The sequence below is a fragment of the Acanthochromis polyacanthus genome, chromosome 14, assembly GCF_021347895.1.
Source record: "Acanthochromis polyacanthus isolate Apoly-LR-REF ecotype Palm Island chromosome 14, KAUST_Apoly_ChrSc, whole genome shotgun sequence".
Taxonomy (NCBI): domain Eukaryota; kingdom Metazoa; phylum Chordata; class Actinopteri; family Pomacentridae; genus Acanthochromis; species Acanthochromis polyacanthus.
The window spans coordinates 34107349-34131866 of record NC_067126.1 but is presented as its reverse complement, the minus strand read 5'-3'; the positions used below and the strand labels follow the sequence as shown (position 1 = coordinate 34131866).

General features: G+C 38.5%; 1 protein-coding gene and 1 long non-coding RNA gene across 12 annotated transcripts in view; both read left to right on the top strand.

The window, feature by feature from the left end:
* The first annotated feature begins 1582 nt into the window (after positions 1-1582).
* LOC110954838 (uncharacterized) lies at positions 1583-9736 on the top strand. 4 transcript variants are annotated; one of them, XR_007946853.1, is made up of 9 exons: positions 1583-1856; positions 1946-2263; positions 2349-2439; positions 5281-5338; positions 5436-6530; positions 6620-6940; positions 7032-7116; positions 8886-8973; positions 9112-9736. It is a non-coding gene; the product is annotated as an uncharacterized LOC110954838 (long non-coding RNA). The 4 variants fall into 4 exon arrangements; XR_007946851.1 differs by having other exon boundaries at positions 1584-1856; positions 1961-2263; positions 6620-7116; XR_007946852.1 differs by having other exon boundaries at positions 1584-1856; positions 6635-7116.
* A 5349-nt stretch (positions 9737-15085) lies between these two features.
* Positions 15086-24518, top strand: part of si:ch211-214p13.3 (nectin-1) — a 90800-nt gene continuing 81367 nt past the window's right edge. For 3 of the 8 annotated variants that reach the window (XM_051959211.1, XM_051959210.1, XM_051959212.1), the window contains exon 1: positions 18902-19420. In XM_051959211.1, the coding sequence (XP_051815171.1) occupies positions 19366-19420 (55 nt within the window). In that variant the 5' untranslated portion in view covers positions 18902-19365. Of the gene's footprint in view, positions 15154-18893; positions 19421-24518 lie in introns of those variants that run through there. The other 5 variants (XM_051959208.1, XM_051959207.1, XM_051959209.1 and 2 more) reach the window with 3 other exon arrangements.

The window sequence follows — 24518 nt, the reverse complement described above, 5'->3', positions numbered from 1 at the left end:
ATTCAATATTTAGCTGTGCAGCACTGATATCCATCCATACATTATCCATACACCAGGTCACAGAGGGCTGGATTCTATCCCAGCTGACTTAGGGTGACGGCAGGGCACACCCTGGACAGGCCAACAGTCTATCACAGGGCTACATATACAGACAATCACACTCACATTCACAACTATGAACAATTTAATCACAATTGAGTCACAATTTAGAAGTGTGCAGTAGTTCAAAGTCAGAATGTAGGTTTATCAACAAACCCTGATTATAAAAACATTATACAGATTAAGATAAATTAGGATTTTCTCTAATATTTTCATCTGCACTACTTTCCATGTGTAATTTACAGTCAGGTAATTCTAGATGAGGTGTTTTGTAAAAATAATAATATTCGATTTCTTCGAGCAAGGAGACATCTGACTTTTTTTTCTTCACAAAAGTACCATCAAAACTAAATAAAGGGCACCGGAAGCCAGGGATTGACTAGAGTGGAGGGCGCCCTCTGAAGTCTTATGACGGGACTACAATCAATTTGATGTGAAATTTAGTAACAGAACGTAAGTATCACTATATTGTATAAAAAAACAGTGGCGACACACTGATAAAGTGCTTTGTAGAGAAGTTGCAAGAATCAGTCTGAACAACTTCCTTATTCTTGTCAAGACGGCACTAGGGAACACAATTTGAGGTTTCTTATCAGACTTCTGCACAACCAAGTGTGGGTGACGGGAGCAAACTCTAAAATCCACAGTGAATTATGCAAATTTTTAAAAAAGTGATTTCTTAGAATTATTCTGTACACTGTGCTGTATATCTACTGGTGTACAACCTAAAACCTTTTGCTCATTTATGCTATTTGTGTGTTACATTGCTCAGATATCATTGTATATAGTGTAGTTTTATGACAGCTGAGGATTTGTGTCGTAGATTCATGAAGAACAGATGCAATGCAGCTAAAAGTAAAGTCAGGGAGCTGTCAGTTAAGCATCTGCTCATGTCCATATGGTCTCTAAAATGTGTCATATCACCTGCATACTAAGGGAAACAAGGGAAAGCAGTGTTTGGGGACAATATCAGTACCTTTAGTGGATGACAAATGGACTGCCACTTATACCACAACAAATGACTCTGCTGTATTCTGTCATGACAATGCGAGTGCAAACCATGCACACAGCAGAACCCTGATTTTCTGACTTCATGTGAACGTTTTTTGTTAAAAGCATCAAACGGTGTTTAAGATTTGTGGCTTTCCCCATCACGATACAGCATAAAACAAAAGGTGCTTCTATCACACGCTGAGCGACATCAGATAAATGTCATCGGTACCCGTTAATCATGTCTATCGCATAAGAAATGAAGTAGCCAACATGTTGTGCAACTGTAAAATCACACATACCAGTAACACCCTGGATTCACACATTGTGGGTGAAGTGTTTAGAGCACTATGCAGGAGCGGTTTTCCTGCCGTTTAAGATTGTCATTTATGTAGGTGCATTTTACATTTCAGTTTGTCACATCAGCCACTGAAGTTTCAGAGGGAAAGATGTTTGTTCTGTGATCATATTGTTAGCTCATTTTCACAAAGGATTTTCATTTGGTTGTCGGTATTTCTTTGTTGAACTGAGAAATTATAGATAAGATTTTTACATAACTTCATGTATTATCCTACAATAGTTAGTTCTGAGCTGAGCAGAACAGCAACTAACCACTTCCTTTTCTCAGCGCCTCCTCCACAAATACATGTACAAGCGCAACGTGAAGCTCCACTTTGTCTTCCTCTGTCTGATGGACATCATGTCTAGCCTGAACCAAGTAGCGCTGCTCTTCATTCAGCTCTCTGGGATGTGGCATGTCTTTGCAGGTACAGAGCTGATTTCTCTTTGTGATGCATGCTCTCATTTAGATGTAAGTACAGAGTTCTTTTCATGTTTATTGGTTGTTTCCTTCAAGCTTCTTCTCTTACAGTTGACTACAGGGACATGCTGGTGTCCAGAGGAGGATTAGCCGAGTTCATCTGCAACACATCCGACAGAAATGTCACACAAATCAGCTGGATAAAAGGCGGATCTTCTTACACACATAGCATCTTTCACAATCAGACACAATCAAATTTCTCCTCTAACAGAGTGACAATAGACCATAACTTACCTAAAAAGCTGAGTATTATTGATGCTCAACCTGAGGATGAAGGATTTTATACATGTAATGTAACTGACTTTTTTGGCTTACACACTATCAAGTGGAAATTAACTGTGTCTGGGAACGCAGGTTGGTAAAGCACAAAGCAAGGCTAATCATTTCTACACATCACACCACATGCTATTTAATTTAATTCACTGTTGATTTCATGCAGCTATCCATCCACTGCATTTGGTATACATCCTGGCTTCTTCGATTTCATTTCTTCTGTGTGGCATCATGTTGTCAGCGCTCTGTCTTTGCAGGTGAGCGATGCCCTTTAGTTCCTTTTAGTTCAACATTTGTAAATATGAACGTTTTTCTATTCGGTTACAAAGCGGTTGTCAGTACTGGGATGGCTGATTTGATTTTAAAGCACAGTGACGTTGTGATTCCGTGTCTCCCTACGTTGAACGTTTACCCACAATTGAAAAACAAAGCATCATTTCTGACTTTATCATAGATTCTATGAAAGATTTTAAAGAGACTGGCTGTGTTGAATATTTTAAATATCTTTAGTGTGAGCACCACAAACAAAGTCTGAACTTTAATTTAACAAAAGAAAATCATTCCTTTGCAACCCGTTGGCCTTTAAATGTCCTTTGTCTGCACTTTCAGTCTAAGCTTTTTTTTATTTTAATGTAAGTAGGTGGTGCCCTAGTGAGAGGAAATTCACAAGTTGCTGAAAAGGTGGCAATGACAAGTGGCAATGGAAAGTAGCTCAAGGTCACAGCTAGCACCGAGGACACTGAAGCTATTGACTTTGTCTGTTTTCTTGTTTTTTGGAGCAAACCTTGGGGAGTTTTTATTTCAAAAAATTACATGAGCTGGTTATTTATTGGCTGTTTAGACTCAAACTACATCAAATCTAAGCCCTTTATTAGAAAATTACAAACCATAAAAAAAGGACAGCAGTAGCATCAGCTTTAATTTTTACTGACTTAAACAGCAAGTTTCTGAATCATCTCTGGGTTTCTCAATCTCTTTGTCACAAGACTGCATTCACACATATAGCTGAAACAGTTAAGATGCTACGGTCAAAAATGTAAAAAAAAATAAAGAAAAAATTGCTAAAAAAATAGCTTTTAACTCTAACTTTAACAATAATACACTGGTATTTAATACTCTTTTCATTATACTGTTGTTAAATTGCAGGTAATAACTTGTAAAATCACAATAAATAACAAATAAAAAAATCATTCAGATGTTAACCCTTTATAAAAAAATAAATAAAATAAACTGTAAAAAATTTGCACTCAAAAAAAATCTGCATTTCTTATAATAGTAATTCTTTGATTTACAACAATCAAACATAAAATTCCACTGTTTTGCTGTATTTAAATTTTCAAAAATATATATAATTTTGACAGATTTTTTTGTTAATTTAAAAGAATCTTCTGTATATTAAGGACAGGAATATTTTAAATCTTTTTACAGTTACTTTACTTTTTCCTGTTTTGTTTATACTTACAGATAATATCTAATTAATCTAATCAAATATCTAAGAAAATCACAGAAAAAAATGTATAAATGTGGATGTAAAAAACAAACAAACAAGTAAACAAAAAACAGACCAAAACTGTGAATAATATCAGCATCAAATATCTGGATTTTTTTAAACAAATAGTATTTTCAAATTTATTTATTTAACCTCTTGAGACCTGAGGTCTCATTATCACACATTAGAAAATCTTATGTGTGTTTCTTATATTTTTATATTTAAATTATATGTAATATTTTATTTGCATTGTTGTTATAATTATTGTTGGTAATATTCCAATTTTTATTATTGTTATTATTTTTTATTATTGTCATTATTATGAACAATACGATCTCTTTGGGGGAAAAAATGTCCACATATGTGGACATCAGGTCCTAAGAGGTTAAATAGCACAGAAATAATATTACACAATTGTAGTGTACTTAAATGTGTTAAAATTTTATAGATAGTTGGCATTTTCTTCACAGGTTTGCCAGTTTTGAATATTACAATATTCCGTTGTTTTTAATGTGTTTTCCCCTCACTCTTGCTACAAGTTTTTTGAAATTTTTTTACAGAGCTGTTTTTAAACAGTGAATTTGATTGTGTTATGTCATTTTTGACAGCTTTGCTCAGAAAAGGGTGGAAGATGCTAATTGAGATTAACATCTGAGTCCATACTTTATCAGCATTCTGTGCAAAGAGCACATTTTTATTCGTGCTAAGGTTTGATTTCCTGCTCTTGGAGCACTGCATTTCCACACAGCAAGTCTTGAAATGGCACTCAGATGTTCTATCTATGAACTATGTCTCTAAAACAATATAATTCAACATAAAACACATATATGCATCAAAGAAGTATTTAAGCAGCTTTAGCAGACCATGTTTCCGCACAAATGTACTTGAAATACTGATTATGCTCCTGGCAATGCAGAACTTGTACATGTTTCTCCACTGCAGATGCATACGGAAGCTCAAAAGTGTCTAACTGCAGCGTCACAACATGAAAAGAGATATGAGAACGAAAAGATGCACAAAAGTCATTATGTAAATGTCATGCAGCATCATGCAAACAGAATGACCGTTAGTAACTGACAGTTGATGCAGTGGGCTGAGTGATTACATCATTTTCTGTTTTACCAGTGAACACATTACTGCAGTAAACATTTTCAACAGAATGTTAGTAATTGCAAGCCCATTACTATAATAACCACAATTAAAAACAAATACATAAACTTGGACATACAGTGTGAAAATATTATGGGGATGAATGTGTACATGCACTTTAATGAGGAGTATAATTTTCCAATGTTAAATGTGCTGTTACTTGGTAGTTGATGTTGTGTGCTATTGTGAATGTGTTTGCTTTCATCTGTAATGGTTTCTTCTGTTTTGTAAAAAAAAATAGTAAAAAAAAAAAAAGGTAGGAAGGTAGGAAAAAAGTAAGAATCAGAGCTACAAATGTTTCAAATTATTGGTCAGTTATTAACCACATTTCTTTTGTTGCAATAAGATCCATGGGGCTTTTTCTATGTGTGGAACTTTTACTTATTTAGGCTCATAGAGTAAAGTACCTGAAATGCTAAGAAGTCAGGTGTCATTAGTGATTACTGCTTTATCTCTTCAGAAAGTTTAGGACCAGGACAAGGAATCAGGATCCAGACCAGGACCAGTCTGGAGGAGAGGTGAGAAGAACGTTGTCATCTTTACCACTTCTGAGTTTTTCTGTTTAATTTTCTGCCTTAATTTGACTCCATGTCTTCATATGTGCCCTTCCATCAGGGCGGCACAGGCAGCAGGACAAATAACAACAGGAGTCAGTACAAAGAGAGGCTGAATTCAATCTATGGTCACTTCTGAGCTGAAGAGACGTTCAAATGACAGCTTCAAAGATACATGGACAAGAAGGAGAAGAAATTTGATGGACGTTCTGTTTTATTTTGTCACTTTCAAAGCAGGTATTAAAAAGGAAGGCCAACAGAGGGAGGACAGGCGGACAAAAGGATACCTTATCTTTACTTATCTTTTATATTTATGGTTTTAATATGTTCTTATGCATGAATGTTTTAACAGTAGCATTGCACAGTGAATGTCGTTCTGATTTTCAAAATAATTTCCGAACAATATTTGTCATAATGACATTAAAGTTACCTCAAATCAACCCAAAAGTGGGGCCTGGCCATCGTAGAGCTTCGTAATATGAAAGTCTCTTATGTTTTAAACTATTTACTTTTCATGTACAGTTTTATTTTCAGTTAGTCCAGCAGAGTAGACAAATGTGAGCTGCTCTGCTGCTTTACACAAGGAGTGAATGAGGTTTATACTGTGAATATACAGGCGCACAAAATGGTGTAAAACTTGATGGTTAACATCGGTCGGAAGTCAGATCCGGTTTGTGTAACAGTGTCTTCTGAGCCATACAAGCTGTTGACTCCCGCAGGCACGTACAGCTCACTGAGACCTGATTATGTTAAATATTTGACACACTGTGAGCATGCTCAGCAGCAGGTTCACACTACGCGGTTAAGCTGTCTTCACCACTAGAAGTGCTTTTCCTGTTGTGTCACCTCATGTACAGTTTATAATTGAGTTCATTAAATGATTAAGACCAATAAAATCATTGTCAGGGTATTATCAATTAACAAACAATAAATCACACTGCCGATTTGATTTTGACTTCATTTTATGCTCCATTAAATGCGTTTTTTAAACTTCGACTAACCACTTCCGCTTCTTGTCACCCCCGCTACAAAACACATGTAAAACTTCAGTTTAGTCAGACTCCACTTTGTCTTCCTCTGATGGACATCATGTCTAGCCTGAACCAAGTAGCGCTGCTCTTCATTCAGCTCTCTGGGATGTGGCATGTCTTTGCAGGTACAGAGCTGATTTCTCTTTGTGATGCATGCTCTCATTTAGATGTAAGTACAGAGTTCTTTTCATGTTTATTGGTTGTTTCCTTCAAGCTTCTTCTCTTACAGTTGACTACAGGGACATGCTGGTGTCCAGAGGAGGATTAGCCGAGTTCATCTGCAACACATCCGACAGAAATGTCACACAAATCAGCTGGATAAAAGGCGGATCTTCTTACATACATAGCATCTTTCACAATCAGACACAATCAAATTTCTCCTCTAACAGAGTGACAATAGACCATAACTTACCTACAAAGCTGAGTATTATTGATGATCAACCTGAGGATGAAGGACTGTATACATGTAATGTAACTGACTTTTTTGGCTTACACACTATCAAGTGGAATTTAATTGTGTCTGGGAACCACAAAGGTAGGTAAAGCACAAAGCAATCTAATAATTTCTACATATCACATAACACGCCACATGCTACTTAATTTAATTCATTGTTTATTTCATGCAGATATCCACTCGTCAAGGTATTTGGCACTCACATCTGTTATCGGACCACTTCTGTGCTGCACCATATTAGTTCTCATCATCTACAGGTGAGAGATCATCTTCATTTATCGTTAAAAAAAAGAAACGTAGCCTATTAACATTGTAGAGCTTTGTATCTTTATACACTTTGTTTTAAGCTAACAATATGGTTAGCTGAGTTAGCTGCAGTGTTATCTATTTTTTCTATATAAATATTTCTATCACATGTCTGAGATCATGTTTCAGCAGCACATAAACACATTTCACAAAGGATATTTTGATGTGTCAGTGCAGTTAGGCTAAGTTTTAACAACATTGACACCCATAAAGTGCCAGGGCTCCAGTGAGACGTCAGTGAGTGTGCACAATACTAAAGCCTGTCTCCAAACCAAAATGCGTGTAGTATCACTAACAATAACTGTGCTCTTCCTGCTTTGACGAGCCGAGATGTTGGCCATTAAAAATGTTTCTGCAGCTCCCGCAACAAGAAAAAAAATAGTTGCTCATAATTTGAAGGTGTATTGTGAGAAGCTTCTACTTTTGCTAAGATATTTTTCAAGTTATAAGAGTTTCTTGTCATTAAGACAAATTTGTCTAATTTACACAAGATTTTTTGCCAGCTAAGACAGAATGCATCAATAATATTTCAAATTATGATATAAATATCATCAGTCATTACTATGGAAGTAATACATTTGTGTGTTGAATAGCATAACAAAAAGGAATGTGGTGTTTAGGAGTTGACCCATAGGAAGCATGTAAACATGGAAGTGGCTTAAAATTGCTCTTTCTCCGTCAGCAGATCAATTCAGTATGTTTATAAATGTCATCTTCACAAACAGGATGTGAAAACAGGAAGAAGAACGGTCTAAATATCAACTATTACCAGTAAATTAATTATTTGATCGTAACTCACTACATTAACATCCAAAACATTTTAAACAGCGCTTCCCTTCACATCTAAATACCATTTTAACAGAGATGAAAACACGGAGGAGTAAAAGTGTAGGCGTCATCTACAGAGGGCAGAGATGGAGAGAGGGACAGGAGAGACAGGAAGGAAAGGCAGAGGGCGACAAATTCACACTATCTAGAATAAACCAGGAAATGACAGAGAAGGGGTCAAATGGTTAAAAAAGGAGATTGTGAGAGATAAGAAAGACGTGAGAAAACATTGGTATAAAAGTATTCTGTACATCTGGGAATTTTTAAACTCATTTTGACCTAAGAAGCTATTTGAGGAAGTCAGATGTAATGGGTGTTTTTGACAGAACGGGTTAATCAAGAAAATAATCAGCAGATTCACATGAAATGTACTGTGTGCTGCAGCCCAACAACTGTAGTAATAAAATTACATCGTGGTCTTCTGCAGAAAGCGTATTTTTTCCTCTGAAACATTCAACATACACTATCAATCAAAAGTTTTAATTCAATTTATTTTATACATTATAAATACTGAAGACATCAGGAATATAAAAAATGCATATGGAATTACATAGTAAACAAAAAAGTGCTAATCTTCAGTATTAATCTACAATCTAGAAAATAATAAAAATAAATAAAAAGCACTGAATGAGAAGGTGTGTCCAAACATTTAACTGGTAGTGTACTTAGTTGATAATACTGCTTCGTTTTTACTTTAGTAGGATTTTTCAAGGCAGTATTTTTACTTCAAGCAGCTTTTTTGAAACTTAGAAAATGTAATAAAAAATATAACTTTCTTGTGCTCCCATCTGTGAATACTTTCCCTGTGTATTATTATATAGATAACCACTAAATAGTTTCAATAATAAAATGCAGTGTGGTGTCATTATTGGTCTACATGTTGTCTTTGTAGAGGACAGTGGAGCAGGACTGCAGATGAGAACCTGTACAACAGCAACACCATGACCTGGGTCCTGTATCATGTTCCGTTAGGAGGAGAGGTTAGAGGAACTTACGTAAAACCTGTTCTCATTTCTTAGGAAGTATTTCAGCACAACCTTAAATTTCCTGTCCTGTTTTTTGCTTTTTTTTTCTTCTTTTCTATGCATTTACATCACTTGTATTTCTAACCCATATAGGTGACCCCTCCACAACCTCAAAGTTATGCAGTCTATGAGGACAAATCGCACAGAGAATGAGAGACTTTGAGAAGCTCCATTCAGTCTGCTGGGCTGACGAAAGGGACTTCAGGTCAAAGCTGAGTAACAAAGAACAGACATGTTGGACAGGAAGCAGAAAAGGCAAATAGAGCATCAGTATCAGTAACAGCCAAGCTTACTTTTCTGTTTCTGTAGAATAATGCCACCAGTTCTTTAGCAAACTCACAGCAGCTTACTCTTTCTGGCTTGGTATGTAACCATAAGATAATATGTTTTATTGTTAGTGATTATTCACACATTTGGGGTTGTTTGTAGTTTATCTGCTTTGGCTTTTGTGCATGCAAAACATCTGTCTTTGCACATATTTTAAGGTTTTTTTGTGTGTGTCCAGCTTATTATTTTAAAGATTTTCTCAGGTTCTTGCAAAAATATATAAAATGTTTAAAACCATGTTCTGATTTTCTACTATTGCAACACAGGTATTAAAACATCAGCAATCTGTCATTGATGCAAAACTGTTTTGCAAATGTGAGATTTAATTGGCTCGAACTTTGTAACCTTGTACAAGTTATAAAGGAAATAAACAACAGACATTATCTCACAAGTATGGCTTCTGAACCTCCTACTTTGTGGTTTTTCCGTCTCATCATTAGGGAAAAAAAAGTGTCTCATGCATGGGTGTGTCACCTTACGATGTTTTGTTGTAACAAGATGTGTTTGATTGTGTGACACAGGAGTGTTGACCAAATATTTGGTGGTAAAGTGCTGCTGCTTAATAGACAGATCTATACACTAGTTTCTATAATGTCACATTTTGTTGTTGCTAACCATGTGACTGATCCCATATCAGATATAAGACTTGCATTCCTCACTTGCAAAAATAATTATATATTTTTCCCCTCATTAGGTTAAATTGGATTTTGAATACTTTACAGTGTTTTGGATTTTTTCAGTACTTGATCTCCTTCATATAAACACTACCTAAAGTTTGGAGACACATTCTTAATCAATTGTTTAATTTAATTTTTTATACATTGTAGATTAATACGGAAGACATGAAAACTATAAAACAATACAGATGGAATTATGTGGTAACAAAAAGTGTTAATGTTCAATATGAACATACAGCACACCACCTTCTTCTTTTCATAGGAAATTTATATTTTTACATTTGTGTCCCAATTTTAGGGATGCACAGTCTTTTTAATTATTATTATTATTATTGTGTGTGCATTTTTAATTTGATTGTTTTGTAGTTATGTTACAGCTCATTTTGGAGGGCTGATGACTGCTGAAAGCAAAATTGCAACTTTTTACAGAAGGAAGGCGATATAGTTACAATTACAGCAGCCAAGTAAGGGAAAAATAACAAATAGAGGGAACCAATGGGCCAATGATTGCTTCTCAACACAAGATATAAAGCAGATGGAGAGACTCAATCTGGTGCTTTTCTTTTACTTTCTAGCTGATAGTCACCCATTTTTCCATCTATTAGCTGCACCACCCTTATCCTGTAGGAGGATGTCGGAAGCTGGAGCCTTTCCCCACCCCGGACAGGTCACCATGGAGTCAGACAACCACTTCTGCTGACACCTACGTCCAATTTAAAATAGTCAAATAACTAACTATCCATGTTTTTGAGTGTGGGAGGAAACCAGAGCATCCTCATGAAAACACCACACAGAAAATCCTGTCAACCAGAGTATCTGCTCATTAAATTACCCAAAACGACAACAAGCAAAAACAAAACAAAACAGCTGTAATCTTACCTGAACAAAACAAAGACACAAACCTGAACAAGCAAGATCCTGTTTGTGTGGGAGGACATGTGAGGTTAACTGATGCCTGGCCCAGTCTCCAGGAACAGAGATTGAACATGAGGGTTATATTAAGCTACACAGTGACAACATAGTGCATGGAGGTACAAATGAGTAAGCTAAAAGTGCACAAAGAGGACACAGAAACAAAGTACAAGCATGCAAAACTCAGTCGCAAGAAGTAGTTTCTAACCAGTGAAAGGAGAAGCTCCAAACACAGCATTCACATAAAGTTACAGCTGCTCTGACTGCCACATTTGCTTTTACAGGAGGCAGGTTGTAGATGCTGCTGTGGAAAAAAACTGGGTAACATTCCAACCCATCAGAGGAAGTCAGGACCAGGACAGCAGGGAGGCAGGATGTAGAGGCAGAGCAGGAACTAGTCCTGGCCAACAGTTTGCACAAAATCATTAGCATAAAAAACAGAGAAGTAAAGAAACCAAAGGGCCTCAGTGGAAGGTTTGAACAAGATCTGAAAGCAACTGACTGTTGGTTGTTATGAATATAAAATCCCAGCAGGTGGAGTTAAAGTTCATAGTTACTATGAAACTGGCAACTTGATCACAGTTTAACTTGGAAAGCATGTGTTTTTAAAAACTGAAGGCAGACCTGTTTAAGGTGGATATGCTGTGTATCATTTACAAAGTTATAGACTAATCGCTGCTGGTTGTTGACATTTTCTGACATAACAGAAAATGTATTGACAGGGGACAAAGTCCAGATAAACTACCAGTTTTAAAGGATGTAGACTGTTTTTTTTTCATTGAAGTAAATGTCCTTGCTTCATTTCTTTCCTGGATTTAAAACAGAAATACTTTAAAGGTAAGTACACGTAGGCTGAGCACAGAAACACACAGTTCCCAGACAAAAACAAAGACACACTGTGGGAGCAGAGTGGAGGGAGGAGTCTATCTGAGAACAGATCTGCTTTGTTCAGGCTGTGGTTTACGTCATATTTTTCATAATTTTAACTTTAATGATGAAGAAAACAACAAGCCTCCTTCAGATTACTTCAAAAAGCTTTGTAGCTACCCCCAGTATTCCAGGACTGTATTGACTATGTTCTCTGGAGGCATATCTTCAGTCAGTCATGGAGAAATTTGAAGAAACTGACAGATGATTTTTATTCCAAAAGCTCATGTGCTGCTGCCAGTGATGACCGTGGTATGCGTCTGCATTCCTGGAGGATGGCCCGTTCTGCTACGTTCAGCCGCACATTCACAGCCTTTTTTAAGACATCTATCACAATAGATGATCACTAAAGTGCGCAATTTACAATTTAAATGCACAACTTACGGTTTTAAAGGATGATTTCACTCAAAATGTGCTTATAATTTAAAATGTTTATTCAAGGAGGATTCCACTTTTGTCTACAGAGGCTGCATTTTCAGGACCATGCTGAGTATTCTACACAAAGTATTACTTCATATCCTCCCGAAGATTTTTTTTAAGGTTTAGTTCACCCAAATAGTACTTATGATAAAATCATAACTTGATTGCTAAAACTTGCATTTGGACAAATTGTGTAATTATCAAGTAAAATAATAACAGAATGATCTGTAATGGCCTTTGTGGTGTCTAGAGCTGAAACAGCACAGTCTGAAACACACAGAGGTAAATTAGCTCTGACTCCCACAGTTAAATCTCTGATCTCACAACCTCCTGGTAGAGACACATAGACAGACATTAACATGCATAAGTAGATATAAAACTGATATATCCCATAAACTGTGCATATTTCACTTTCTTACCTTGGTAAAATACATTACATTTTTAGCATTTCATGTCACTACACTTCTGTCTGAAGTGAGCACCACCTCCCAACTGAATTGTCTTTCTTCTTCAACTCTTTCCAGCCCTCTACAAAATTCCTCCACTTCAGTGAAATAGCAGACAGACAAAATTATCTCCGCATGGTTCCAGGAATACTGTTAACATTTATACTTTGCTAAGAACCTTTATGGACCTCATAAACAGCAGCAGCAGCAGCAGTAAGGGCCCTTTTGACCAGCTGGTTCCAGTGCTAGTTCAAAGCCAGTGCCTGACTTGATGCATGTTTAGTCTATAATCTACAGAGACTTTATTCAGTGTTCAATGCACACTTCTATGTATGCACATTTTGACAGATTATCAGTTGTGCTTTTCAACCAGATTTTAGCTTTAAATATCAGGAACATGTTTTTTTTTTTTTTTACCGTCACACCAAACTAGGAAGAGAAACTGCACTACACACGTGGACAAAATTGTTGGTACCCCTCAGTTAAAGAAGGAAAAACCCACAATTCTCACTGAAATCACTTGAAACTCACAAAAGTAACAATAAATAAAAATTTATTGAAAATTAAATAATCAAAAACAGCCATTACTTTTGAATTGTTGATTAACATAATTATTTAAAAAAACAAACTAATGAAACAGGCCTGGACAAAAATGATGGTACCTCTATAAAAGATTGAAAACTATTTGACCAGAGTGACATGATTAACTCAGGTGTGTCATTTAATTGACATCACAGGTGTTTCCAAACTCATAATCAGTCAGTCTGCCTATTTAAAGGGAGACAAGTAGTCACCCTGCTGTTTGGTGAAAAGGTGTGTACCACACTGAACATGGACAACAGAAAGCGAAGGAGAGAATTGTCCCAGGACATCCGAAAAAAAAAATTATAGACAAACATCTTAAAGGTAAAGGCTATAAGACCATCTCTAAACAGCTTGAAGTTCCTGTGACAACAGTGGCTCATATTATTCAGAAGTTCAAGACCCACGGGACAGTAGCCAACCTCCCTGGACGTGGCCGCAAGAGGAAAATTGATGACAAATTGAAGAGACGGATCGTTGGAATTGTATCCAAAGAGCCCAGAGCAACCTCCAAAGAAATTAAAGGTGAACTCCAAGGCCAAGGTACATCAGTGTCAGATCGCACCATTCGTCGTTGTTTGAGCCAAAGTGGACTTCATGGGAGACGACCAAGGAGGACACCACTGCTGAAAAAAACTCATAAAAAAGCGAGACTGGAATTTGCAAAAATGCATGTTGACAAGCCACAAAGCTTCTGGGAGAATGTCCTTTGGACAGATGAGACCAAACTGGAGCTTTTTGGTAAGGCACATCAACTCTATGTTCATAGACTCAAAAACCAAGCATACGAAGGAAAGAACACTGTCCCTGCGGTGAAACATGGAGGAGGCTCAGTAATGTTTTGGGGCTGCTTTGCTGCATCTGGCACAGGGTGTCTTGAAAGTGTGCAAGGTACGATGAAATCTGAAGACTATCAAGGCATTCTGGAGAGAAATGTGCTGCCCAGTGTCAGAAAGCTTGGTCTCAGTCGCAGGTCATGGGTCTTCCAACAGGACAACGATCCAAAACACACAGCCAAAAACACCCAAGAATGGCTGAGAGAAAAGCGTTGGACTATTCTAAAGTGGCCTTCTATGAGCCCAGATCTGAATCCCATTGAACATATGTGGAATGAGCTGAAACATGCCATTTGGAGAAGACACCCATCAAACCTGAGACAACTGGAGCTGTTTGCTCATGAGGAGTGGGCCAAAATACCTGTTGACAGCTGCAGAACGCTCATTGACAAATACAGAAATCGTTTAATTGCAGTGATTGCCTCAAAAGGTTGTGCAACAAAATATTAAGTTATGGGTACCATCATTTTTGTCCAGCCCTATTTCATTAGTTTGTTTTTTTAAATAATTATGTTAATCAACAATTCAAAAGTGATGGCTGATTTTGATTATTTAATTTTCAAAAATTTTTTATTTATTGTTACTTTTGTGAGTTTCAAGTGATTTCAGTGAGAATTGTGGGTTTTTCCTTCTTTAACTGAGGGGTACCAACAATTTTGTCCACGTGTGTACTTGCAGATATTACAGTTTCTCAGTTCAGCATGTTAAGAGCAGAATGAAAAAAGCAGGAATGTTTATAACGTTCAACAAATAAAACGCTTCACAATGTTACTATTATAACTAATAAAACGAGTACCCGAGTGGTGGCAGTCCTACATCATGGGGATAAATGTTGATACTTTGTTTAACATTAACCAAACACCAGTTAGCATCTTAGTACTGCGTCCGGGTCTTCAGCCATATCCTGCTGCTCAGTGACGAGGCTCTTTGTGTTGTGTCGTAAATGGAGGGTAATGGCGTACACGATGCTGCTGCTGCTGCTGCTTCACCAGGTTAGAGAAACAAAAGGTACGTAGTTTTGGTTTTCTGGTTTTTCCCACCGGTGCTCCTCTTCTTGTCACAATTGTGGTTAGCAACAAACACTGTAGTATAGAAAACAGTTTGTAAACGCCGCATACATCCATAGACCACGTTTAACAGACGTGTTATGCAGCCTAGTTTTATCGTTGCATTTACCCACATAGCTTTGACTTCGTAGCTGTTTTCATTTTTGGAGTTGATGAGAAGGTCTGTCAAATGAAGATTCAGATGCTGAGATGGTAAGATTCTAATGACGGAGATACATTATGATACATTATGATACATTATTCAAACGTGATTAATGGCTGGAGGCTTGACTCAAAGGATTGTAAGAAATGACATCACTGCTGTTATTTACTTATACATGTTTAAAGCAGGCATTGAGCTAAATTACTGTTCACAGAAATAAGACAGGCAGTGTGTATTTACCAAGCAAGACCTCACAGTGTTATTTATAATGTAATTTAAACATGACAGTTAAAACCCTACAAAATAACATAAAATAAATATCTGATTATTCTGATTGTGATTCTATTCGTGGTGACCACTGTGGTGGCTGTGCATCCAAAACAGAAAACAATGTTCTATTGTCCTAAAAAAAAAATTAAAAATTGTTATTTATTGTAATATAAAATTTGTTAGCAAATCACAGCTGTCAAATGCTGCCTGCACACTGATGCATAAAAGTTAATCTCATACTCTGGTGTGTTTCAGTAACAGGGGACATTTTGTGCTGTAGTTTTCCCAGTCTGACTACATTTTACATGTGATACTTATAAACTCATGTGGAGGATTTTTTTCTTGTCTTTTTTACATTGCTGTATTTGAATGATTGCTTATAAATCAAGTGTCTGAGAATGTTTTACACCTCTGGGTTAGGGTTATCATTTGTAGTCAGACCACGTTTTAACCGTCTATTAATGAATAAACTTTCCAACGCCACCGTCATAGATGAAGATAGACAATCAGCAACACCACCAAAGGTCCAGTTTGCAGGTCGTTGGGGATCTATATGCAGAAATGTGTTCTTTAGTGTGTAAGAATCATTGTGTTTGTTACTTTAGATTTAGCCCTTGAATCCACAATTTTGTACTACCGTGTTTCTACACTGACCATGAATGGACGAATCAAACACTGGCTCTAGAAGGCCTTTTGCATTTTTAGAGGACACACACTTGAAGGAAAATGTGAGATAAGCAGTATTCAGTTTGTTGTAATCTCCAACCGCAACACACCTGCTAAACATTTTGAAGATCTCCATTGTGTTGCCAAAATAACTGTCCTCTGAAGGCTGTCCTGTTATCAGACACCAAAACATTAGCAGCAGGTCTTCTGAATCCTCTAGGTTGGGAGGTGAGCCCTACATTGACTGGAACTGTTTTTCCAGCACCTCCCACAGACGCTCGATAACACTGACGTCTGGGGAATTTGGAGGCCAAGCCAAACTTTAACTCTCTGTTATTCCCAAAACACCATTCCTTTCATCGGTGTGGGAGTACACATTATTTTCATATGACCAAGGAATAACATTGCCACAAAGAGGTGTGCATGGCCTGCAACAATGTTTACATGGGTGGGAAACATCAATGTAACATCCACATACCAGGACTCAAGGTTTCCATTGCAGAAAGCACCAATGCTGCCTCTACGAGCTTGTCATTTCCAATATTGCATTCTGATCACATGCTGATCTATAATTTGGAGCATAACCTGGTCCAGAGCAGGTTATGTTCCAAATAACAGATCAGGGTGTATAAAAGCGCTTCAGACTCATAAATCAGTCCCTTGGAAAATGTCACCAGCATTAGAAGCTCAGTGCATGAATAATAAGAGGAGAAGATATGAGTTTTTCAAAATGGAAATGATGTCAAAGCCATTTTGTTGTTCTGTTTGCCTTTATAGAGAGAAATATTCCTGAAATAGAAAGTGATTTAAACATTAAAGCCTTGTAGCCTGATTGGGGACCTTTATGAGATTGGCAGTAAGGCTATTTAGAAATTTAAATTATGTTTTAAAATATATCCTTTACGTACACCCAAAACCATGTAACACCACTTGTTTTTGTAAAAAAAACAAAACAAAAAAAACACACATAGTGGTACAAAGTTCGTTTTTGGCCTTCTGAACCATATGAGTCAGTCTGGTTCAGGCTTTGGCTTAATGTTTTACTTGTTCTCAGGCAGTGTAATATCATTAGTGCTGCAGCTGAAGGAATAAAACTGTTTCACAAGGCAGAAAAACACATCTAAACGACACACTCATTGATCACAACACACAGCTGTAATGCTAGATCTACTGATGCCCTCATAATTTAGCAGCGACACTCTGATACACCTGTTAACGTCCACATAGTCTGAAGCACTTTGCAAATTTTGCTTCTGCTATAGCTGCTGCATCTGTGAAACTGTAAGTCTGTATTATGTGCTTAAGATCTTTGGATTTCTCTATTATATTTTGCCTTTCTTGTGTAAAATACGCCTCTGTGGTATCAGTAGACCTGTCCATGTTTGCTATCTGTTGCGGATTCCGTTCACATGTAGAAAACTTTTGGTGGACTTACCGAAGCTCATACCAGCTCTGTAGAACGCTTATCCTCACTGCAGCTGTTAGTTTAGGTAAAGCCCAGGGGTGTAGTCTACGTGATATACGCCGTATACCCACTAGAAGCGAATTTACGTATAACCACTTAAAAATGCACAAATATACGTATCACTGTGCTTTTTGACATAACGTTCACTTTCCCGTTCATAAATTCGCCTTCTCTATGTTAGGAAGCGGTGAAGTTGTATGGGGCGGGGGAATGTGTATGACTGAGAACAGGACACACTAAATGACGGTCCAAATCCCGACCCAGACGCCATCTGAACCGCTGCAAATTTTACGGGTCTGATTTATTTTACCATCCCAGGCTTTCCACTATTTATCATTGGTTTATCAGCTCAGGAAACACACAGACCAATTACGTACGAGTTCAGCCATCCCACGTGACGCTACTCAGCCAATGAAATCTCTGCATTGCATCGGAGCTTTGCCTTCAAAAAACAGTGGAGAGGAGGCTTTCTCAACTTCGAACATAATCAAAACTCGTTCCAGACTCCCCAGTGAGCTCCTCTAAATATGTTTGAGAATGGCCCTGATACCATTCAGGCCACGATTTAAAGTACTGGCAGGGCAAGCAGCAGCTCAGTTCTCCCATTAGGAAGCAGGGGATGTAAGGGGAGTGATATAAGACAGGAAAAGTGTTCAGTTGTTTACATTTTTGAAATTTGGCTATTGTTAAAGATGTATATACGGTGGTTTAGGTTGTTCAGTCATTCTTTTTTCAAGTTCTGCACTTTATTTTAAGATATAGCCTAAATTTATATCAAATGTTAATTAATAAAAGTTGTCAAAATGCTTTTGAATCATACTGAATTTATTTGATTTGACGGTCAGTTATTGATTACAGGCAGAGGCAAATAAAACTACTTGGTTACATCCACATATATCACACTAATTCAAGTTAGACATTATGACATTCTGGACCATTGCTTTAATACATTTTCTCTGGCTGAGCCTCTTTAATTTCTCATCATCTTTAATTTACATGTAGGTTCTCTTGTATTTTTGATTCATGATCTGAAAGCCTGATGTAATTTCCTTCTCTTTACAGCACTCCAGGTGATTGGTGGAAACACAACCGTGGTTCAAGATGGAAAAGCTGTTTTACCCTGCATACTTACTGAAACTCAGGAGTCCCTCAGTCAGATTTCATGGCAGAGGAGGACCAGAGAAAAACCTCAGAACGACAACTTCTTTACTATCCTACCCACAACTGGACCACAGTTTGTCGGTGGAGAGGACAAAAGATTCACAATCATTGGGGATTTCAAAGACAACAATAGAACTCTTCTTTTATCCAGTGTTACCTTGATGGATGAAGGGATTATTATCACTTAGAGCTCGATGACAAAATCCGGCTATGACTCCATGAAACAAATCAGCAAATAACCTAAGTTGGCTTTATAGCAGCTGTCACTACATAAAATTGGTCGTTTTCACAGCTTTAATGATGAGTTCAAACACATTTTGTTTCTCAGTTTAGCAGTTTAACAGCACAATGAAAACACCAGTTAGCATCTCCCTTAGTCCTGCCTCCGGGTCTTCAGCCATACACTGCTGGTGACGAGGCTCTTTGTGTAGTGTCGTAAATGGAGGGTAATGGCGTACACGATGCTGCTGCTGCTGCTGCTTCACCAGGTTAGAGAAACAAAAGGTACGTAGCTTTGGTTTTCTTATATTCCCCACCGGTGTTCCGCTTCCTGTCGCGATTGTGGTCAGCAACAAACACCAAAAACGGTTTCTAAGAGCAACATACATCCATGGATTCAGTTTTACAGACGTGCTGTGGAGCCGAGTTTTTATCGTTGCATTTACATAGCTTCGACTTTGTAGCTGTTTTCATTTTTGGAGTTGATGAGAAGGTCTGCCGAATGAAGGATCAAATGCTAAGATGGTAAGATTCTAATGATGGAGATACCAAAAAAAATGATACATTATTCAAACGTGTGATTAATAGCTGGAGGCTTGAATCATTCCATTCTCTCTATACACCGCTTCATCCTCACTAGGGTCAAATGATGGTAAACAATGACATCACTGCTTTTATTTACCGTACTTACAGATGTTTAAAATGGGCACTGAGCCAAATTACTGTTCAGAGAAATAAAAGAGGGAATGTGTATTTACCAAGCAAGACCCCGTAGTGTTATTTATAACATGAGTAATTTAAACATTACAGTTAAAACCCTCAAAATTACAAAATACAAATTTAATTAAAGCTGCAAGCAGCGATGGACGGGTCCTCGCATCCACGCTGGTCGTGAATCCACGCACGTCCACCAGGTGGCGCTGTGACTGAGAGTGTATGTCGGCCTCTGAATCGCATCTGGACCAGAGTCCAATCATACATGTAAAATTTCAGCCAGACTGTAGCATGTTCAGAGCAGTTATAGAGCATTTCCTGTCCATCCACCAGGTGGCGCTGTAACTCAGAGTGTATTTCACACAGTGGATGTGATGAGGGTTGGACTCTGATCACTCATGAAAAGTTTCAGGCTGATTTGATCATGTAGAGGCCAGTTATACAGCATTTACTGTCCCTCCAACAGGTGGCGCTGCGACTGAGAGTGTCTGTTGGCCTGTAGATGTGATCAGGATTGGATTGTGATCACACATGGAAAATTTGAGGCAGATTGGAGCATGCAGAGGAGAGTTATACAGCAGTTGATGTTTCATGGCGAAGCATCAAAACGCTGATGGTCGCCATGGCCACGCCATTTGGCTTCTGGTTAAACTTTTGATAACTTTTCATCACCAAGTCCTGCTGTGTGGACTGACAAAATTTCAGGTCTCCTGGAATTATCCCCTAGGAGGTATTAACTCTCAAAAATGAGAAAAATCATCAAAAATCTCACAATTAATCCAAGATGGCCGACTTCCTGTTGGGTTTAGGACATGGCTCCAAGAGGCTTTTTTGTGCGTCCTGATGTGCTCTATAAGCCTCCCAAATTTCATGGATGTAGGTGAAACGTGCTGGGGGGGCTGTTTGTTAAAAATACTGTAGGGGGCGCTATAGCATGTGCAGTGCCGAGATGCATACAGTGTTGTTCCTTGGGTCAATGGTGATGTGTGTGGTAATTTTTGTGAGCATTGGAGTATTCCTAACCTGTCAGAAAGGGCTTTGTTTTTCATGGCGATATTTGGTTGCTACGGCAACAGCGTTGCATGAAATGTCACACCCTTCACAGTGTGTGATTGTCAAGAGGTGAAGACTCGACTGACCAATTTCCAGCATGATATCACCAAGTTTGGGGCCATTGTACCTGAAAATATAAGGCCTTAAACTTACTATTACCAACAGGTGGCGCTATGACTTTTTCAAAATTTATGAGTGTGGATGTGTTCAGACTGGACCTGGTATCCAGCATGTGAAGTCTGAGGCAGATAGGATGTTGTTCAGCTGAGATATGAATCGTTAAATTTTCATGGCGAAACATCGAAATTGGTTTGGCCGCCACAGACACGCCCTTTGATGACAAGTCACCATTTTCACTGGGATGCATCATCAATGTGTTTAGGCTGTTGTCACTGCATTTGAAGTGAATATGATCAACCGGGTAACAATAGGGCATGAAAGTGTAAAAGATGTCTATTTCCTGAAACCACAAGGTGGCGCTATGACTGTCAATGAATATCCCTATGTGGATGACATCAGGACAGGACTGTCATCATACATGTAAAGTTTCAGGCAGATTGGAGCATGTTGAGAAGAATTAGACACCAATTCCTGTTTCATGGCGAAGGATCAGTTGTTTGAGGCTCCGCCATGGCCACACCTTTTGGCTTCTGGTTGAGTTTTTGATAACTTTTCATCAGAAAGGTCTGGTGCATGTACTGGCCAAATTTCAGTTCTCTCAGACTTATCCACTAGGAGCTATAAATTTTGACAAATGTACAGCAAATTCAAGATGGCCGACTTCCTGTTGGGTTTAGGGTGTGGCTGTGATTGACTTTTTGGTGTGTCCTGATGTGGTGCATATGCCCACCAAATATTGTAGCTGTAAATAAAACATTGTGGAAGTTGGCCTAATGACCACTTTTTCAATTTTGCAGGTGGCGCTATAGAGCCATTTTTTCACACATATGCGCAACTCCCATAAAATATCAAATTTTTCGCCAGTCCTGATGTGCACGCCAAATTTCACGCGTTTTGGTTCATGATAAGGCCGCCAAAAAGGCAAGTCATTTCCCGAGGAGCGATTAAGTTTGAAAAATTTACAGCAAATTGAAGATGGCCGACTTCCTGTTGGGTTTAGGGCGTGGCTGTAATTGACTTTTTGGTGTGTCCAGATGTTCTGCATATGCCCACCAAATATTGTAGCTGTACATGAAACATTGTGGCAGTTGGCCTAATGACTACTTTTTCAACTTTGCAGGTGGCGCTATAGAGCCATTTTGCCACGCACATGCGCAACTCCCATAAAATATCAAATTTTTCGCCAGTCCTGATGTGCATGCCAAATTTCACGCGTTTTGGAGTATGATAAGGCCGCCAAAAAGCCAATTTACTTTACGGGAGAAAAAAAAAAAAATAATAATAATAATAATTAAAGCTGCAAGCAGCGATGGACGGGTCCTCGCATCCACGCTGGTCGTGAATCCACGCACGTCCACCAGGTGGCGCTGTGACTGAGAGTGTATGTCGGCCTCTGAATCGCATCTGGACCAGAGTCCAATCATACATTTAAAATTTCAGCCAGACTGCAGCATGTTCAGAGCAGTTATACAGCATTTCCTGTCCATCCACCAGGTGGCGCTGTAACTCAGAGTGTATTTCACACAGTGGATGTGATGAGGGTTGGACTCTGATCACTCATGAAAAGTTTCAGGCTGATTTGATCATGTAGAGGCCAGTTATACAGCATTTACTGTCCCTCCATCAGGTGGCGCTGCGACTGAGAGTGTCTGTTGGCCTGTAGATGTGATCAGGATTGGATTGTGATCACACATGGAAAGTTTGAGGCAGATTGGAGCATGCAGAGGAGAGTTATACAGCAGTTGATGTTTCATGGCGAAGCATCAAAACGCTGATGGTCGCCATGGCCACGCCATTTGGCCTCTGGTTAAACTTTTGATAACTTTTCATCACCAAGTCCTGCTGTGTGGACTGACAAAATTTCAGGTCTCCTGGAATTATCCCCTAGGAGGTATTAACTCTCAAAAATGGGAAAAATCATCAAAAATCTCACAATTAATCCAAGATGGCCGACTTCCTGTTGGGTTTAGGACATGGCTCCAAGAGGCTTTTTTGTGCGTCCTGATGTGCTCTATAAGCCTCCCAAATTTCATGGATGTAGGTGAAACGTGCTGGGGGGGCTGTTTGTTAAAAATACTGTAGGGGGCGCTATAGCATGTGCAGTGCCGAGATGCATACAGTGTTGTTCCTTGGGTCAATGGTGATGTGTGTGGTAATTTTTGTGAGCATTGGAGTATTCCTAACCTGTCAGAAAGGGCTTTGTTTTTCATGGCGATATTTGGTTGCTACGGCAACAGCGTTACATGAAATGTCACACCCTTCACAGTGTGTGATTGTCAAGAGGTGAAGACTCGACTGACCAATTTCCAGCATGATATCACCAAGTTTGGGGCCATTGTACCTGAAAATATAAGGCCTTAAACTTACTATTACCAACAGGTGGCGCTATGACTTTTTCAGAATTTATGAGTGTGGATGTGTTCAGACTGGACCTGGTATCCAGCATGTGAAGTCTGAGGCAGATAGGATGTTGTTCAGCTGAGATATGAATCGTTAAATTTTCATGGCGAAACATCGAAATTGGTTTGGCCGCCACAGACACGCCCTTTGATGACAAGTCACCATTTTCACTGGGATGCATCATCAATGTGTTTAGGCTGTTGTCACTGCATTTGAAGTGAATATGATCAACCGGGTAACAATAGGGCATGAAAGTGTAAAAGATGTCTATTTCCTGAAACCACAAGGTGGCGCTATGACTGTCAATGAATATCCCTATGTGGATGACATCAGGACAGGACTGTCATCATACATGTAAAGTTTCAGGCAGATTGGAGCATGTTGAGAAGAATTAGACACCACTTCCTGTTTCATGGCGAAGGATCAGTTGTTTGAGGCTCCGCCATGGCCACACCTTTTGGCTTCTGGTTGAGTTTTTGATAACTTTTCATCAGAAAGGTCTGGTGCATGTACTGGCCAAATTTCAGTTCTCTCAGACTTATCCACTAGGAGCTATAAATTTTGACAAATGTACAGCAAATTCAAGATGGCCGACTTCCTGTTGGGTTTAGGGTGTGGCTGTGATTGACTTTTTGGTGTGTCCTGATGTGGTGCATATGCCCACCAAATATTGTAGCTGTAAATAAAACATTGTGGAAGTTGGCCTAATGACCACTGTTTCAATTTTGCAGGTGGCGCTATAGAGCCATTTTTTCACACATATGCGCAACTCCCATAAAATATCAAATTTTTCGCCAGTCCTGATGTGCACGCCAAATTTCACGCGTTTTGGTTCATGATAAGGCCGCCAAAAAGGCAAGTCATTTCCCGAGGAGCGATTAAGTTTGAAAAATTTACAGCAAATTGAAGGTGGCCGACTTCCTGTTGGGTTTAGGGCGTGGCTGTAATTGACTTTTTGGTGTGTCCAGATGTTCTGCATATGCCCACCAAATATTGTAGCTGTACATGAAACATTGTGGCAGTTGGCCTAATGACTACTTTTTCAACTTTGCAGGTGGCGCTATAGAGCCATTTTGCCACGCACATGCGCAACTCC